This window comes from Phaseolus vulgaris, chromosome 6 (assembly GCF_000499845.2).
Source record: "Phaseolus vulgaris cultivar G19833 chromosome 6, P. vulgaris v2.0, whole genome shotgun sequence".
NCBI lineage: Eukaryota > Viridiplantae > Streptophyta > Magnoliopsida > Fabales > Fabaceae > Phaseolus > Phaseolus vulgaris.
In genome coordinates, this window is record NC_023754.2 from 23,005,878 (window position 1) to 23,023,870 (window position 17,993).

General features: G+C 32.0%; 2 protein-coding genes across 4 annotated transcripts; one reads left to right on the forward strand and one right to left on the reverse strand.

The window, feature by feature from the left end:
- Positions 1–644: 644 nt before the first annotated feature.
- LOC137831968 (probable protein phosphatase 2C 13) lies at positions 645–3,073 on the reverse strand. Of its 2 annotated transcripts, none has more exons than XM_068639896.1 (2): positions 2,686–3,073; positions 645–2,027 (listed from the first exon to the last, which is right to left on the reverse strand). In XM_068639896.1, exons 1-2 carry the CDS (start codon positions 2,890–2,892, stop codon positions 1,032–1,034), a joined length of 1,203 nt encoding a protein of 400 aa, XP_068495997.1. In that variant the 5' UTR covers positions 2,893–3,073; the 3' UTR covers positions 645–1,031. The 2 variants fall into 2 exon arrangements, with proteins under 2 accessions (XP_068495997.1, XP_068495998.1); XM_068639897.1 differs by lacking the exon at positions 2,686–3,073 and adding an exon at positions 2,216–2,662.
- Positions 3,074–9,170: 6,097 nt separating this feature from the next.
- Positions 9,171–17,122, forward strand: LOC137831969 (polygalacturonase At1g48100-like). 2 transcript variants are annotated; one of them, XM_068639900.1, is made up of 8 exons: positions 9,171–9,356; positions 12,296–12,381; positions 14,242–14,731; positions 14,980–15,147; positions 15,236–15,280; positions 15,362–15,569; positions 15,670–15,751; positions 16,348–17,122. In XM_068639900.1, exons 3-8 carry the CDS (start codon positions 14,324–14,326, stop codon positions 16,853–16,855), a joined length of 1,419 nt encoding a protein of 472 aa, XP_068496001.1. In that variant the 5' UTR covers positions 9,171–9,356; positions 12,296–12,381; positions 14,242–14,323; the 3' UTR covers positions 16,856–17,122. The 2 variants fall into 2 exon arrangements, with proteins under 2 accessions (XP_068496001.1, XP_068496000.1); XM_068639899.1 differs by lacking the exons at positions 9,171–9,356; positions 12,296–12,381 and having other exon boundaries at positions 14,149–14,731.
- The last annotated feature ends 871 nt before the right edge of the window (positions 17,123–17,993 follow it).

Here is a 17,993-nt window from a genome sequence, read left to right on the forward strand (position 1 = left end):
TTTAGATAAAATTTTAGTTCAAAATTTTTTAAGATCACCTAGAGATATAGACCGTAGTCTATTGGTTCAAAGAGCGTAACATTAATCTTCTTCGCTCCAAACTCTTCTTATGATTATAAAAGAATTTGTGCAACAAAATTGTACAGTATTAGCAGTCTTACGAAGTTAAAGATTGAAAAAGTACCATCATTGTAAAATTCCTGGTCATTTAATTCTCCCTTTGGGAGAAACGTCTACAATTTAGACAGAGGATCTGTGTAGGTTAACTTTATCCTGGTCATTTAATTCTCCCTTTGTGACGTCGTTAAATAAAGGAAACACCCAAAATCAGGTAATTGAAACAAAACTTTGGGTGATAGAGAAAAACATAAAGCCACATATTATACAGGTGCCAATCTTCCTGTGATTACATACAGCGTGGAAGGAAGATTAATAGCCCAACTTCAATTTACTTCTTATTAGTAATCAAATGTTACACTCAGATATCCAGCAGAGTTCACGAATTAAAAGTTTGATACCATAGTCTACTTTTGGTATTATCATTATGAGCTGCATAAAATTTCATATGTAGTAGTTCTAATGAGATTTCTAGCGCCTCGATTTTAGAGAATTAGAAGTAAACGTGTAGAGAAAAAGAAAACAAATAGGACGAACCGTGCACTCTACTCAACTATCTCATACCATCAAAAAAACCACTGTTGAATGCAACAATCAAGAAAATAACTAGTTTTGTGGTCACATTCACCTACAACATTGCTGAGAAGTCCAAATCATCTCTTACTTACAGATCTAACAATAATCTGAAATCAAATCCACCATTGTTCCCGCCAAAATTAGATAGCTACGTGTTTCTCTACATCCACCAAAATAACCCCAGATAAATCCCCTAAATTAAATAGGTCTAACCTCCCAACAATTATCCTTTTCTATCCCCCTACAAAACTGTTGACTGCTTGGCTCTAACTCTAAAACAGCCTACAAACACGAATCAGTCTTTTCATGAATGTGAATCGTGAGAACCATATATACATTCAGGTTCCCTCTAGCAAGCTCCTCAACCTGTTCCGGGCCTCTTCAGACAGAGAGCAGGATCTGAATCTTCGCATGTGGGGTGGACATGACTCGACAATCTGGACAGGGGACAAGCAGATAACAATCACAGTAAGATTATCTGATGAGTGTAGGCGCAAAGCTTCCTTAACTAGCTCTCTGGCACATTGTTCAGGGTTGTCATGCCTTCTTAATCCACGCCGCACCAGACTAACAGCATCCTGGCTTGACATCACATCCCAAACACCATCACAACCAATGATCAAGAACTCATCCTCCTCTGCCAATGTGACTACCTGAACATCCGGGTCGGCAATGAGAGGCGACACAGAACCAAGTGGAAATTTAAAGTCCCAATCCCCAAGGGCACGAGTCACAGAAAGATAACCATTGAGATACCCATCATCAATATAACCACCCATCTCCTCCACTCTCCTGCGTTCTGGTAAATAACTTGGTCTGTGATCTTTGGACATATCAACAGCTACTCCACGCTTACAAAGAACAGCTCTACAGTCCCCAGCATTAGCAACCATCAAATGCCTTCCAAGAACAAGAGCAGTCAACGCCGTTGTTCCACAGGAACTACTAACACTTTGTTCATCAGACAAGGCGATGTCTGCTCCCAAAAACGCCTTTCGATGAGAATCTTCCAACCTCTTCAGAAAAAGTGCATCAGCATCATACGATTGCAGCATATGAGCATCTTCAAAAAATAATCTCATAGCATTGTTTTTAACAAAGGCAGCTGCATCTGGCCCTCCATGCCCATCAAAAACTGCATAAAATGCACTAGCCATAGGATGCTCAAAGTCAAATCCAAGATGGGCAGCTAGATCATCTATCTGAATGTGCTCATCATCCATAGATCCCCTGGGTCCAATATCAGCACAACAGCCAGATCGCACATCTGGTGTAAACTTATTAGCAGGAGCCTCTAAATTTGAATCTCCAATCATCTCAGGGCAACTCACGGGCTGAAATACACACAAGAAATTAGTCAGCACCAAAAACGTTATTTGTTTAGATTAATGGGGAATTTTTTAAACAAAGACACACAGACAAATCAGAAGCTTTTCCACCAAGCATCTTATACTAAGAAACCCTATCATACTTGAACCAACTGGAATCTAAACTTTCTAATATTAAACACCGGATGCATCACCTGATTTCACCGAAGGAAAAAATGTTTAAAACGCAATAAACATAGTATGCTTTCTAATCACGCAAGGCATACTGAACACAAATTATAGAAACACCCAAATTAAAATCCTTTTAAAAAAAGTACTGCTTCTGAAACCCCCACAACCATTCCAGAAGAAAAGTTAATCCTCCCCAAATCTAACAATCAAAATAACGAGAAAGAACACGTCAAACACATAAATTCAAGGATAAATGCACACCGACTGAGGCACAAAGAAGGGAAATCAAAAAAGAAAAATTAAAATCAACCGATTCAACTTTCAAGAGAAAACCGACAACAAAACAAGACGAAACACCATTTTTTTACACCAAATATAAACAAAACCAAATTCCAAGAAGGAATATCAGAAAAAAGGAGAAAAAATTATTTAATACCGAAACAATAAAAAAAATATTCCATAAATCCAGGAAAGGGAACCCAGTAGTACCCACCGATTCAAACCGAGTCGTTTCGGTAGAAACAGATTCAGCAGCAACCCTCACGTGACCGAATATGGGAACAACGTTGGAGGTGGGCGAAACCTCGACCTTAACGCCGTGTTCTTGCGCCACGCAAAGGTGGTACTTCACGTCCAGCATCGGAATGCTCTTCTGGCAGATAATTTCCGTTTCTGTGACCGTGTTCTGGCTCACGACCATCGCCAATACGGTGCGTTTAGCTCGCCTCTTCCAAAACAATTGCAACGGATCACTAGGGCTACGGTTTAGGGATTGCGAAAACGTTTCCGATTAGGGTTTTCTCTGTTTTCTTAGAGCTCTTGACAACAGAATTTCGCGTTTGCTTTCGTGCGTTTTATTTTTTTTTTTCTTGCCACAAATTAATTAGCGGGAGTATTTATATACAACGCGCTACCACGAAATTTCACTTCACTGTACGTGGGGAAAATACAGTTGTACCCTTGGCGTAGATTGAAAAGATATTTTGCGTCCAATAAGCGAAAACGTTAAAATTGTGAAACGAGTGGTGGCGTGGGTTCGCCACGCTTCCGAGTCAAATGACGATAATAACCCTACCTCATGCTTCTTATCAAAGTTTAATTATGCACGCACGCAGACGCTATTTCATTTAGTGACAGGGATAATCCTGTCCACTAATTAATACATAATTAACGTATTATTATTTTATTTCATATAGAGATTTTATCTTCTCTTTTTAAGATTATAAAAGTCAAATCTTGGTTGTTTTAGGGTGGATTAAAGATAATTTGGAAGAAGTATATTATTATAGTGGAAATATGTTATAAAAAGTTAGTTAAGGTATTTTAAATTTTTATTTTGCGTTTAATGAATCTTTCTAGAGATATGATGCTAGTGTAAAATTTTAATGCATTTTTAAAACAGAATTATAATTTTTTTATATATTTTAGTTTAACTTTGAGATTAGTTATTTATTTTTTCTTTAAGAAAAACAGCTTCACCGTATAAAGCTATGCGTATAGAGATAGATACTTTAATGTAATTAAATAAAGTTGACTATAATCATGTTGAGTTTTGCATTTTTTCTTTTTTTATGACAATGGAATCTTTCAACTACATTAGAAAAATGAGATAATAATTTTTTTAAAGGGTTTCCGGTTTAATGATTTACAACTGAAAATCATTCAAAGGTATAACTAACTTGATTTAAATTAATTTTGAAATTCAAAGTTTATGTATCAAATTCGTTATTAAATAGAAAATAATGTTTGAATTGGATATAATTCTTGATATAATAGATTTAAATATATATATATATATATATATTATAAAAAGTAAATTTTAAAATATATAAAGTATTAGATTTATCTAACTTTTAAAATATTTTACGATAAACAACCATTTTAAATTAAATAGGATAAGATAATCATGTGAATTGAGTCGAATTATACGTTTTAGGTTGAAGTCACATATTATTTGATAACATAAAAAAAAAATGTTATAAACAACTAAAAATATGTGCTTGCAAATACTATTTATAAGATTAAAAAAATAACTGATACAGAATAGTACAAATTAATTGAAATGTCTTATCAAATATACTTATAATATTTTTTATTTTTTATCGAGAGATTTAAAGATCAAAAGGCGTATAAAAAAATTAATTAAAGTTAAAATAATATAAATAAATAATAGAATAATATAACATTGTATTAAACTCTAATAAATAACTAAAAATACTGAAAATATATTTAGTAACTGGTGTGAAAAATAAAAGTTTAATAATGAATACTATAAATAGATTATCTGTTTAATTAGTAAGTAAAGTGTTTCTTATCTGCTAATTAAAAAAAATTGATTATGACTTTATCATCGGAACTCTTTGTATGTACACATTCACCTGAGAGTGATATTGAACCTAAAAGTTGAGAGTTGACCCAAATCCAATAATTAAGTGATAATCCACATCCAGATGATAGCAAGTATAAACCCACATAACAAAGTTCAAACTAACTGATCAACCAAAAAAAAACCAAGTCACTAGTAGAAGATCGAAAAACCAAATCCACGTAAGAGCGTCCAAATTAACTATCCAACAATCAAAAGCTCAAATCAGCAATAAATAACATTAAACTGTCACTTCCTAATTTAGCTACCACATAGCATTTTATTTTTTTTCTTTTTGCTATATATTTCAATTTCTTTTATGAATTACATAACATTTGAGGGAAATCATTTGAAGCGTTTTAATGAATTTATTTCTTAAAAGTTTTGCGAAGAACATGTTAAATTTGTCTTAGATCATGACTAATATGTCGAATAATAGTAGCATGAATTCAGGACAAGGAATAATAATTAGGAAAAGGTTTATGATTGTTATTTTTTGAAATTTTTTTCAAACATGGTGTTATACATAGTGATAAATATTTTCATTGGAGAATTTATATTTTTGATATATCAGAATTTGTTTTTTAGACTTTTCTGTCTCTGTTACCTTTTTGGTGTATTAAAAACATATAGAAAGTAATGAGAAAACCTACCATTTATGTGAAAGGTGACAACGTTAATTGGTGTCTCTTCATCAAAAGTTATATTCATTCAAAGTATAGTATTTGATGAAGAGTTGCAACGGTTTAATCCACCTTAATTAGTTTATTCTTTTGAAGCATAGTTTTACATGATCTAACGAAACTTACCATACAAGGTAAAACTTTGTGTTTTATTTATTATGTATACCGGTATAGGCAAGGTTGGGATCCACCTGACTGTCCGAGGCCGAGTCTTCCTGACTGACATTTGGGGAACCTAGCTGAGGCTTAAGAGCTTTGGTTGAGAGGAAGAGGCCGACGACCGACTTGGCCGAGGCCTTAGAAGACTTGGCCGAGACGGCCGAGACCACAAGGATTTAGCTGATGGTCGGCCTATACCATGGGAACATGGCCGATGGCCGAACCCTATTACAATTAACGCTCAAATCGAGATCATCGAAGCTAATCCATCATTAAGAATTAGGTAATGCAATCCTAAGCGGTATCCACCTCGATAAATGGGTCAAACAAAGTAGGTCCATTAGAATAATATATATATATATATATATATATATATATATATATATATATATATATAAACACGCATCCCAAGGAGTAAGGTATGTCATTTATTATTGTTCACCTACCTGAGAGCTTCGGAGTGAGGTATGAGCGTCGGAGTGCCTTCGCAGGTACCCCACCATCTGGTGTTCAGCCGAGGCAAGTGCCAAAGGAAAAGTGGGAGGACGAGAAGAATTTCAGTTCACCACCCAGTCACCTGACCGACCGAAAGAAGAAGAAGACTTCAATAGTTCTATAGGTCTCATCTCCCTAATAGGAATATTATGTATATAAATTGTTATTATTCATGAATGTAATTATAGATAAGATAAATACTTTAGTGATTGAATGATACTTCTCATAGCGCCGAATTCACTAATGTTTAGTTTATTCACTCGGATAGAAAGGAACTAATTTGTGAGAGAATATTATGTTTGTTTCTAATTAAATGTGAAGAATCAAAGAACTGATTTGGGGAAGAAGAAGAAAATGACACAATACAATTACGCGAAGAAAACACAAAGAAATTCAACAAAACTTACGTAATATATTATAATAATAAAATAATATATTTATATAATAATAATATAAATGTATTTATAAAATAATAATAAAAGAAAATAAATTAATACTATAAATGTAAAAATTATAAAATAATAACAATACACGTAAAACTTAAATAGAGATAATATATAAAAAAAAAGTTATAAAATTATAAATAACAATAGTAAATAAATATTTTTTTAAAATAAAAAGATTATAAACAATAATAATAAAAATAAATATAACTTACAAATTTATTAATAATTAAAATAAATTATTAAATAATAATATTAACAATAATTTTTTTTATCAAAAATATTTGTTATATGTATCTATAATAAAAAATATTAAATAAATTTAAGTAATAAACATACTAATAATTAAAAATAATAAAAAAATGTATAATATATAAAAAATAATATACAAAATTTTAATTAACTAAAATTTATAAAAAAAATTATTTCATTTTTAGATTATTTTTAAAGATTAAAATAAATTTATAAATTTACATTCTAATATTTTAAAATAATTAAAAAATTTATCACATTAATCACATCACTCAAAAACAAATCTGTCTAAACAAATTTACTATAAATACCTTAATCCAAACAATCTAACTTTATTCATTTTTTTTTTAAATCATTTCAAAATATTTTTTCAAATCCTCACATAATCTCTTCCTTAATCCAAACTCGAAAATATCAAATTTCAAACATTTATAAAAGAATGCCCCACACGTAAAGGAGTAAAAAGACATGTGTGTTAAGCATGGATGTGTAGACGGAAGGATATGGTATTCATTTGTTTCTCCACACGATTTCAATGCGCAAGGTTTGTTGGGTTTAAATGAAATTCAATGTATGCAGTACCTTATTAATATAGGCATGGTCTACTTCTTCATATCCTATCTTCCTAACTCACAAAGTCAATTTTAATTTATACTTCATATACTACTTATTAACTTATAATGTGAATTAAAAGTTCATAAATTAATTTATTAGACTATGGTAGAATTAATGAATAAAATTGTTCAAAAATATATACAATAATATAAATATATCATCATAGAAATTTTATTATGAAATAAAAAATGCATTATTATGTAATTATACTTTAATTTCTCTTAAATAACTAATATTTTATGTAATTCATTTTTTTAACGATTACCTTTTTTGTGATATTAAGCACTGGAGTTTGAAAATGAAGAAAAAAAATAGTTTCATTTAGATTAAAATTTTGTACAGTTGGTAATCATAAGAATGATCACAAAAGTCAGTTTGGTGGGAGTTGGAAGAGAGGATGGGTGAATTAAACAAGCCACAAACAATGTAAAGTAGGAATAAAACCCAACTAATATTCTAATTTAAAATAATAATTTCACCAAAAACCTTTTTACTATCTCATAGAGACTATTCACATTTTTCATTGAATCGTACAAATAAAGAAATCAATAATATTTGGTGGCTATTTTTAACACACTAGACCTTAACTCGTAGAAAATACTCATGCTTAAAAATGTATAAATCAAAAGATATTTTTAAATATAAAAAAAACAAAATGCGTTAATAAAGAAAAGTAGAAAATAAAAAAGAAAAGCAGAAAGTCCATAAATAAATAAATAATAAATTGTCCATGAATTTTAATTCAATTACGAAACTATTGACATGTGTATAACATAACACAGACGCCACTTTTTTACACCGAACTTAGCACCGACCTACGTGTTATGGCTTTGAATATAGATAATATACGAAAGTGTGGACTTAATAAATGTTATTTATTATGTTATGCATTGGTTTCAGTCAGAATATGGATCACATAGAAATCCCTAAATTCTGGTTGGATTCAGATTAATTCACCATGAAGCGAAATTCCTTTCAAGAAAAGGAAATTTGCATCAATATATAAATTTACCATAAATTCATTCAATTTTTATTTATTTAACTAAAATATTTATTCCGACAACTTTTTACCATCAAAGTACAACAATTTCAAAATACACATTTAATCAATAAACACTTTAAATCAAGAGTGATTGAACCAAACCTTAAATGCCTAAAAACGTAGTATTACTCGAACTCATATTAACATTCACTTTCACTTCAATTTTAATGTCTACATCAAAAAAATTCATCAACTGAAATAAAACAATTTATCAACTTCTCTTACCTTAATTCAAATGTTGATTTGAAAATTCATCTAAAATATAAAGTTCTAACTTGTTAGCAAGGGACATAATTCACAAACAAAACATGTAACCCAACAAAGATTAAAACTATCACTTTTAGTTTCTATTATCATATTACAGCGTCGAACTAAAGATTAAATGGACATTCTAACTAACGAATCCTTAATACATGTAAATTAAATATTATTTATCTATCTTAAAATTAGGAACTAAAATTATTTTGATTTAAAAATTCACGAGATTGAAAATGAAATAAAATATTGAATAGACAATAAAAAGAAAAAGTAACACATCTTACTGTGATTAAAAGAAACGATTGCAAATAAAAAAAAATAGAGAAGAAAAACTAGAAGTCGTTAATTTCACAAAAACTAAAAATATATTTAAATTCTGATAATTTTATAATGGATTAAAATAATGTTGCATGGCCTTTGTTAAGCTTTTGTCTTGAGGAACCATCGCACACATCTTTTATTAAATCCATAAAACCAAAGAAATGTTTATTCAGTGCGAATCCATGGTCGCCTACTGTATATACCAAACTCACAGTAAACAAAAAAAGTGTTCTTCTATTTGATTCTACCATTTGGCACAAGGTTTTGCCTTTCTAGTCACTTTCCCACTATTTCTTAATTCAAAACACTTCTTCTATAAATCACTCATCACTTAATTACTATATCATATCATCATACTTATTCTGCCTAAACGGTTTTGAAAGATGAGTTCAAAAATTTCAAAACAAAGTATTAAATGGTAGATGGGAGAATGCAGCAGCTTATGCAGTTCATGATTAGCACTGTGCAAAGATAATCTTCTCTCTGCAGCTTCTGCAAACATCATCACTAGGCTTTGAAAATGACTAAACGGTACGTCCCAGGTCTCTGTTCAAACCAGATTTAGTTAATATAGTTAATTTTTTGTTCTAATATTTCAAAAGTATTTTTGTTGACTTTAATACTCATGTTTTATTTTTTAATAGGCTTTATTATGTTTTGCTATTATGTAACTGTGTCTTAACTATATTAATTATTTTTTTAGCATTAACATAATTATAGTTAATAATAAGGACTGAAAAAGGGACGGTTAGAAAATGTAAGAAATTTAAAATTAACAATCCGATTAAGATATATTTATAAGAACGAAAATCATGTTTGAATTTTTTATTTTATGTAATAATATATTAGTAACTTAAATTTGAGGGAAGGGGAATTTAGAAACTGAAAAAAAAACTAAGACTAAATTGTAGGTAGTTAAATTTGACTAAAACGGTAAGTAAATAATGTTGAATCACGCTGACAGAAGAAAAAATATGATAAAATTAGCTTTACGTTTTTTAGAGATAGTAATTGATACCAACCGTACAAGAATCTTGTTCCTTTGTATTCCACCAAGAGTTTCAAAATTAAAAGTGTTGGAAGAATTTGCCAACTAGAGCTGCCAAATTTTGCCTACACCTTCATCGATTTTTTTAATTTCAACTCTACCCTTATATTTATTTTTTTAATTCAATCCTACCCTTTGTATGTTTGCTTTTTTTTTTTTATACCAGATTGTAAAATCGTAACACCAACTAATATATATATATATATATATATATATATATATATATATATATCATAATTATATAATTTGATACAATTTTAAAGGTATTTTTGGATCTAGGAATATTTTAGGATTTTACAATCTATAATACATATGGAGTGTTATGAATTCTAATATTACTAAAAATATTTTCTGAATTTTATAATTTAGACTAATATTTTTTAAAGAAAAAAAATGTACTTCCGGATTATTCTCCGGACTATAGAATCCTTAAGGTGTAAATAAAAATAATACTTTTTACAAAATATATTTTTGAACAATAAAGTAGACTTTTTGTATTATCTATGGGGTGCTCAGAGAAACTATGGAGGTGCAAGAAGAAATAGCCACTAGACTTTAGACTGTAAATTATAGTTGTCAATATTTCAGGCCGAGCGAAGTTTATAATTGGTTCATGTAGGCTTTCTTCTCAAAAATTTAGTTTTGCACCCCATGATTACAATTGCATCCCATAATAACAATAATAAAAGGACTAAAATACACCTAAACTACATTGTTGTCGTTGCAACCATTACTACCACTGGGTTTTTTTTGTTGCAGCTCCATTGTCCTTCGCTACAACATTGGAAAAGAAAAGAAGCACTATGCTTACAACAATAAATATTCGTGACTTTTTAAGATTGGGACTAATAAAAATGTTTGGAACAATAAATATCCATCTTGTTCATATTTTGGATACGAGGCGACTAATTCCAGGACATTAAGCAGGGTAGGACAAAGAAATTGTTGACCTCCAGGGATGTCTAATATGGAAAATTTAAAATTTTCAAATTTTTCAATTTGAAATATTTTTAGATTAAGTAATTCATAACGGAAAGGTGTATGTTTATGAAGTGTTTCATATTGGTTATTCCTAAACATTTTACAAATTGTTCAATTGGGAACATGTTTTTTTGCATTATGAATGCTCAAAATATGTTCCTGAACAATTCAAAAAGTATGGTTTGGAAAGCTTTTGGAAAACTAAACACGTATTAAGCATTATTTTGATATTTGATAATTAAAGTTTCTCAATTAACGAAACATAAATCCTAGCAAGTAGAAAAGATGATGAACAAAGAAGTCGACACTATGATATACTAAATACTCTTATACTAACTTGAGTATACAGTGCCTTTATATATACTTGTCCTCTCTACACTTACTTGATTGAGACTAAGAAGAGATTAAGATCGATAAGTAACAAGATTTTGATGAATTGTTTCTGCACCTGCTTAGGTATAATTGTAAGAAGTTACTTAACTTCTATTAATTTTGTGAAACAATTCACTGTTATCAGCTAAATTTTTTATTTTTCTCCTCGGGTTGGGGAAAGGGATCCACTATGTCCTAACATCTATATTCCGACAAGCTGGTCCAATGTTTAATTAAAAGGGTGATGGAAGCAAATGCAAACAAGATTAAGATTAAAATATTGTTAAACTTAACAGGTCATTGAATCAGAAACCAGAATGCAGTGTTTTATTCTTAACCTTCATACGCTGTCCACATCAGTGTCTCAAAATCAATGCCATTAGAATCCTAAAAACACAAAGCCTTGTGAATAAAACAATCTCCTAACTTTTTAACCAACCCTCTTTCTATTAGCCCGTGACACAAACTACAAACACCACCCCGTGAATTCTCACCAAACACGTGTCCCCTCTTTCTTTCTCCTCATCATATTGTGGCCTCAAACCAAGTGAGCAAAGAAAAAAGAGCACACACACATGCATAAACTCTTTCTTGGATTTCTGCAGAATCTGCTTGGAGCTGCATGTGACTATAACATTGTGTTGGAACTGTGATATCATGATACATAATACACTAACACACATTATCTCTCTCTCTCGTGCCCTATCAATCATGGTGACTTAGGACCCGCGTTTTGAACAAACCAACCACTATCTTCGCGAGTGAGGGGTGTGTATGAACCCTGACACGTGGCACAGCAGAGAGCCACAAACCATGCTGTCACCTCAGAGCACCATAATAAAGTGCACCCCAGAATCTCTCTAGTCACAAACTTTTTCTCTGTTGAAATTGCGATGGTTTATTTGCTTTTGAACTCTCACCTTCTGATTGTACACACGTGACAGGTTAAGACAAACATGAATGCATGCACATTGCTTAGAATTTTTTTTTTCACTTCGCTACTCTTTTCTAGAAACCCCCCACTCCTACACATATGTTACGTAGTAACTCATATTTGCTCACAATACAGCTGCGTGATGTATAACTACACTAGCTAATTGGATGGCTACATCAAAGAGATAAAGAGGAGAAGAAAAAAAATTGCACCATTATCAGGTGAATCACAAAGTCTAGTTGAATTTTCAATGTTGTTTTTATTTGTTTAAATAGGCACGTATGAGATATGGATACATTGGAGAATTTTGGTTTTTTATGAGGGTCACTTTCTGTGTCCTAACTTTTTATCTCTTGGTGTGTCTCTTTAACTATCTTTGTTTTCTTTTTCTTTTTTGCATTAAATCATAAGGGGTTTGATCGCACCCGTGAATGCGCTAATTCTGTTGTCGTGTACCAAATATGTCCTTCTTGCAAATTCATAGCCACAATGAGCTAAACAACAACAAAGAGTCACGATATGTTTTGCTTTTAAATCAAAACCACATTCCCACATCTACTCTTCTTTGTGTTCCTCTTAGGCCCCTAGCACCAGTTTTCATGTTTGATTTAAATAGAAGAAAAAAAAGGGCTACACACCTTGTTTGGTTTGTAATGAGAAAGTAACTTACTGTCATATCCTTAAAATAGACAGATAAAGTTAGAGGAGTACTGCTAACAAGTAAATATATTATTTTGATAAATATTCTATTATAGTTAAAATTTATTAAAAAGTAAAAAAGTAAAACAATTAAGTTATGGATAATTTAATCCAATTAGTTTAGTTTTTGAGTTATGAACTTTAATCCCACTAATTCCCCTCCCTTTCTTTGATTATGTCTGTCATATCTGAATTGCCTTAGCAGAGTCTAATGCACCAAGGATGATGGACTAAAGCATTTTAATCAGTGTTATTAGCTTCTTATTCATTGTATGAAAAGATAAATTTTGTTTAACTCCAACTAAAAGGGTACCTGTGATTCATTATGTAAGTTCAATTGTTTTTTCTTTATACGTTCACGATTCCCACTGTGGTTAGCTTTATTCTTTTTTGCTATCTGATGCTCTGTTATTTAGAAATCTGACTCTAACTTATAGCAATAATTCACATGCCATATCTCATCAAATGTTATTTTTCAATAGCTACATATGTCTGTTTGGCCACCTCCAAGGTAAAACCTCAGAAGAAATATGTCCTATATTCGGACAAATATACTACAACACCAATTTTCATCTTCACAAATATTTTTGATAATTTTCTTGAACAGTATTTCTTCTTTATTCTAATTGCTCTGCTTACCTTAGAGGCTCAATTACCACAAAAGAGCTTATTGTTCTTGTGTTTTAACCTAAGAAGTCAGCAATATATAGGCTTTAGCATTTTCTATGAAAAATAATGGAAGACACGTTAAACTTAGAGGCATTGTTAGGACAAGTTGACTCAACAAAGCTCAAACTGCCATGGACCTTGATGTAGAGTTCTTTTCCCCGTATATTACATCTGTGACCGAGAAAATACGGATGAAGAGAAAAGGAATAAAAAAAAGAAGTTTGGTCAGTGATGGCACGATTTTCTAGAAAACTTGAGCCTCAAAGGTTCTGAGCATACACTTTTGAAAATTGTACAGAGTGCAGTTTCTGAAAACAAAATTCACAGAATAAAACTAGTGGTGGTAAACTAGGTCCAAGATGCAAGAGGAGCGAAGGTATAATGTCACGGACCACAACACAATGAACAGATACAATTAAAATAAGAGGATGGTCACGGAAATGAGGTTGGAGAACATTGACACCGTGGCACGGTTACTGCAAAACATTGACCTCCAAAGCCTCTAAAATTGTCCAACTGTTTTCTTGAGACAGTGAATCAACCATGATTCTACACGTGTCCACCTCATGCTTTAGAATTTATTCATGAACTATATCTTCTATGTTTTGAATATAAATAACAACCTTAGCTTCGTGATAGTTCTTACTATAGGCCAATCTGCTTCCAACCCTCTACATTTCTCAAGCTGGACTCTTGCATTCTCTTATCCACAGGTATCAATCATCCTTGGAGCTTTCACATTGGTGAAGAGACATTGATAGTTTAGTGTCAAAACTCATACAATTGAAGCCTGCAATGAGTCTCATTCGCTGGTCTTTTATCCTATGGATTACCATGATTCTTTTTATCCATAATTGGGATAATGTGGAAGGAAGATACCACTATCACAAGGGGCAGAAGAAAAGTCCCCCTGCTGAGTCCCCTACACCTGAGGAACCTTCTTCACCTCCTTCCATTTCCCCTGGTGTTCCCTCTGATCCTTATCCCACTGATCCTGGGGATTCCCCTTCAAACTGCATTTTCGATGTAAGATCCTTTGGGGCAGTTGGAGATGGTTCAGCTGATGACACAGAAGCATTCGTGGCAGCATGGAAAGCAGCTTGTGCTGTCGAGTCAGGGGTTGTTCTTGTTCCAGAAAATTACTGCTTCAAAATAACTTCAACTATCTTTACAGGTCCATGCAAGCCTGGACTAGTATTTCAAGTAAGAATGCTTATTGAATTTCCTAGTTCTTCATTAATTTTTTTCATGTTATATGACATATTTGTCAGAATGCAAGTGTGAGTAAGAAGCCTCACTCACACTGAATAAAGATGAGCATATTGAACAAACATATATGTGAGAAGGGCTAAGATATATAAGCTTTTGGGTTGGACCTGGTGTGAAATTCATTTGTGTGTTCTCTTGTGTTCCTTTAATGTAGCTTACTAACAAGGTTCTAATGTAAACAGGTGGATGGTACTCTCATGGCACCTGATGGACCAGAATCTTGGCCCAAGGAAGATAGCCACAGTCAATGGCTTGTGTTCTATCGACTTGATCAAATGACTCTTACTGGGAAAGGAACCATAGAAGGCAATGGGGAACAGTGGTGGGATCTTCCTTGCAAACCTCACCGGGTAAATCATTCAATCAATAACATAATACCAATTACACCATTCTATTATTTGTTGTACTCATTTAATGGTAAAAAAATTGATATTTCAGGGTCCCGATGAAAAAACTGTATCAGGACCATGTGATAGCCCTACAGTAAGTGTGAACTACTCTGTTTATACTTATTTTTCCCACCCACATGAACTGTCTTAGAATTGTTTCTCTTCTCAAATATAGATGATACGGTTCTTCATGAGTTCCAATTTGGTGCTGAGTGGGGTGAAAATTCAAAACAGTCCTATGTTTCACGTGAAATTCGATGGTTGCCAAGGAGTACTGATAGACAAGTTGTCAATTTCTTCTCCTAAACTCAGTCCAAATACTGACGGCATCCACTTAGGAAATACAAAGGGTGTAGGGATATATAACTCCGTAATAAGCAATGGTAAATACCAAAGAACAATGTCTCTTTCTCAGCATGGTAGTTTCGTTCTGTTTATATAAATGCAAGAAAAGTTGTTTACAATGATGTGATTTTTGAACAGGTGACGATTGCATCTCAATTGGACCCGGGTGCTCAGACGTGGATATAGAGGGCGTCACTTGTGCTCCTACCCATGGTATTAGGTATGTTACATAATTAATCTTAATTTCAAGTTAAATTGTGTTGCTAATTATGTTAACTACTCATTAATGATGACTAATGTACAAATGAAATAAATAAATAAACTCCCTTGTGGGTGGCTTGTTATTAGTACGATATGTTATCTCTGCTGTGTTAACTGATTCTAGAACCATTTCTGAAAGCATAACGAATGAAAAGTGACTTTCACCAATGGCATGAGTATAGTGACACTCCAAGTTGTACCCCAAGATTCCATCTAATCTTCAACAAAAGATTAAAAAGTTTCGCCTTTCAAATGATCCTCACCAATTCTCCAAAAAGTTAGGGTCACAGGAGTTATTTATTATTTTCTACTTTTAGTGATCTATATAGGTGTATTACTTAAACCGTTGGAACAGTTCAAACTGCCAATAACTAATAAGACAACAGTTTCTATTTTTCATTTCTGGCTCCTCATGATTCCGAGGCAGCATCCTCTATTCTGTTGCTTTAATTAGACACAAAAGTCATTTTGGAACCTTTATATTGGCAAGTTTCCACAATGTTAGTTTTAGCATTTTACACCAAATGCCTGACATTGGTCATTTCATTTCTACAGCATTGGAAGCCTCGGAGTGCACAATTCCCAGGCATGTGTCTCAAACTTAACTGTTCGCAACACCATCATAAAGGAATCAGACAATGGCCTGAGGATCAAGACATGGCAAGGTGGAACGGGCTCAGTGAGTGGCCTAAGATTTGAAAACATCCAAATGGAGAATGTGAGGAACTGCATCATCATTGACCAGTACTACTGCTTGTCCAAGGAGTGTCTGAACCAAACTTCAGCAGTGCATGTAAACAATGTGATATATAGGAACATAAAGGGTACTTATGATGTGAGAACTCCTCCTATACACTTTGCTTGCAGTGACACTGTGGCATGCACCAACATAACACTCTCTGAGATTGAGCTTTTGCCATACGAAGGGCAATTACTCGATGACCCTTTTTGCTGGAATGCTTATGGAACTCAAGAGACCATGACTATACCTCCACTTGATTGCTTAAGAGAAGGTGAACCTGATACAGTTGTGGAGCTCTCTGCCTATGAATGTAGGAATTAACATGTCACTTTAAGTTATGGTTGCTATGGGAAGTATATCATGTATCACATACTATGCATATAGAGCAGAGAGAGGCATTGTTGTTGGTTGTGATTGTGGTGTTGTATTTGTTACTTACGATTCGTCCCTATTTGGGGTTTCCCCTTGTGTGTGATGAGTTATAGAATTTACTCTCTTTTTTAGGAACTACATTGTAATAGTTTGATCGGGCATTTATATGTATATCATATATCATATGATAGTTTTTAAATATCAGTTTGAGTTTCATTTCACGAGTTTAAATTAAGAAATGCAGTTCATAGAGAGGTGATTACTGATACATTTAACTTTGGATTACCAACAATAATTTGGCTTGCATATACTGTGCACATGATTATGAATTACTTGAAATTTATAAGCTTACTTAATATGTCTTTAGTTTTAAAACTTAATGTGATGATATATACTAATTTAAGAGAGCTAGGTGTCCGTTTATCCTGAATGTAACAAGCAAATTAAGGGTTTCACATGTAAAACGAATGGAGTGTTAGGTTTTGAAGAAAAAAAACAGAGAGGGTGGGAAATTTTGGAGAAATGAGCTAAGAAAAGAGAAATATGTGAAATATAAAATTGAATGTTTAGTTGTTTGGTTGAGTAAAAATAAATGAGAAATAGAGAAAAATTTATTTGAAAATTATGTAATTTGATTGATTTAATACAAAATGAGGAGATAAATAAGTATAAATAGTTAGAAAAAATATTGATTCGAATCTAACTTTTAAAAAAAAAATAATTATAGTTTTCTTTTTTCTCCTCTCTATTAAACAAGACTGTAGTTTTTTTTTACTTGTGGAAAACTTGGTAATAGAATAAATAAATAATTTTTAATGAATGAAATTGGAATCATAATAACAATTTTAAAAGGAGACGAAAAGACAATGCTTAGAAACCATGGGTGTATTTAAATTTTAGCTGGAACTTTTAAATCATTTTTTAATTTTTATTATTGAATATTATGTTATCGTATTTTTTTTTTCAAATTCACAATTTACCTCAAAATGGACTTTTAAGCTATAATATGTTGTTTTTTAAAATTTCAGTTGAGTTCAAGTTAATTTTCTAAAATCCGAAAATTTATAATAATGTAGAGTGCACAATG

Coding starts and splice junctions, on each gene's coding strand:
- LOC137831968 (XM_068639896.1), bottom strand. CDS start 2,892: ATGGTCGTGAGCCAGAACACGGTCACAGAAACGGAAATTATCTGCCAG. Junction 2,028..2,685: donor AAACGACTCGGTTTGAATCG/GTGGGTACTACT, acceptor TGTGTATTTCAG/CCCGTGAGTTGCCCTGAGAT.
- LOC137831969 (XM_068639900.1), top strand. CDS start 14,324: ATGAGTCTCATTCGCTGGTCTTTTATCCTATGGATTACCATGATTCTT. Junction 15,281..15,361: donor GACCATGTGATAGCCCTACA/GTAAGTGTGAAC, acceptor TCTCAAATATAG/ATGATACGGTTCTTCATGAG. Junction 15,752..16,347: donor GCTCCTACCCATGGTATTAG/GTATGTTACATA, acceptor TCATTTCTACAG/CATTGGAAGCCTCGGAGTGC.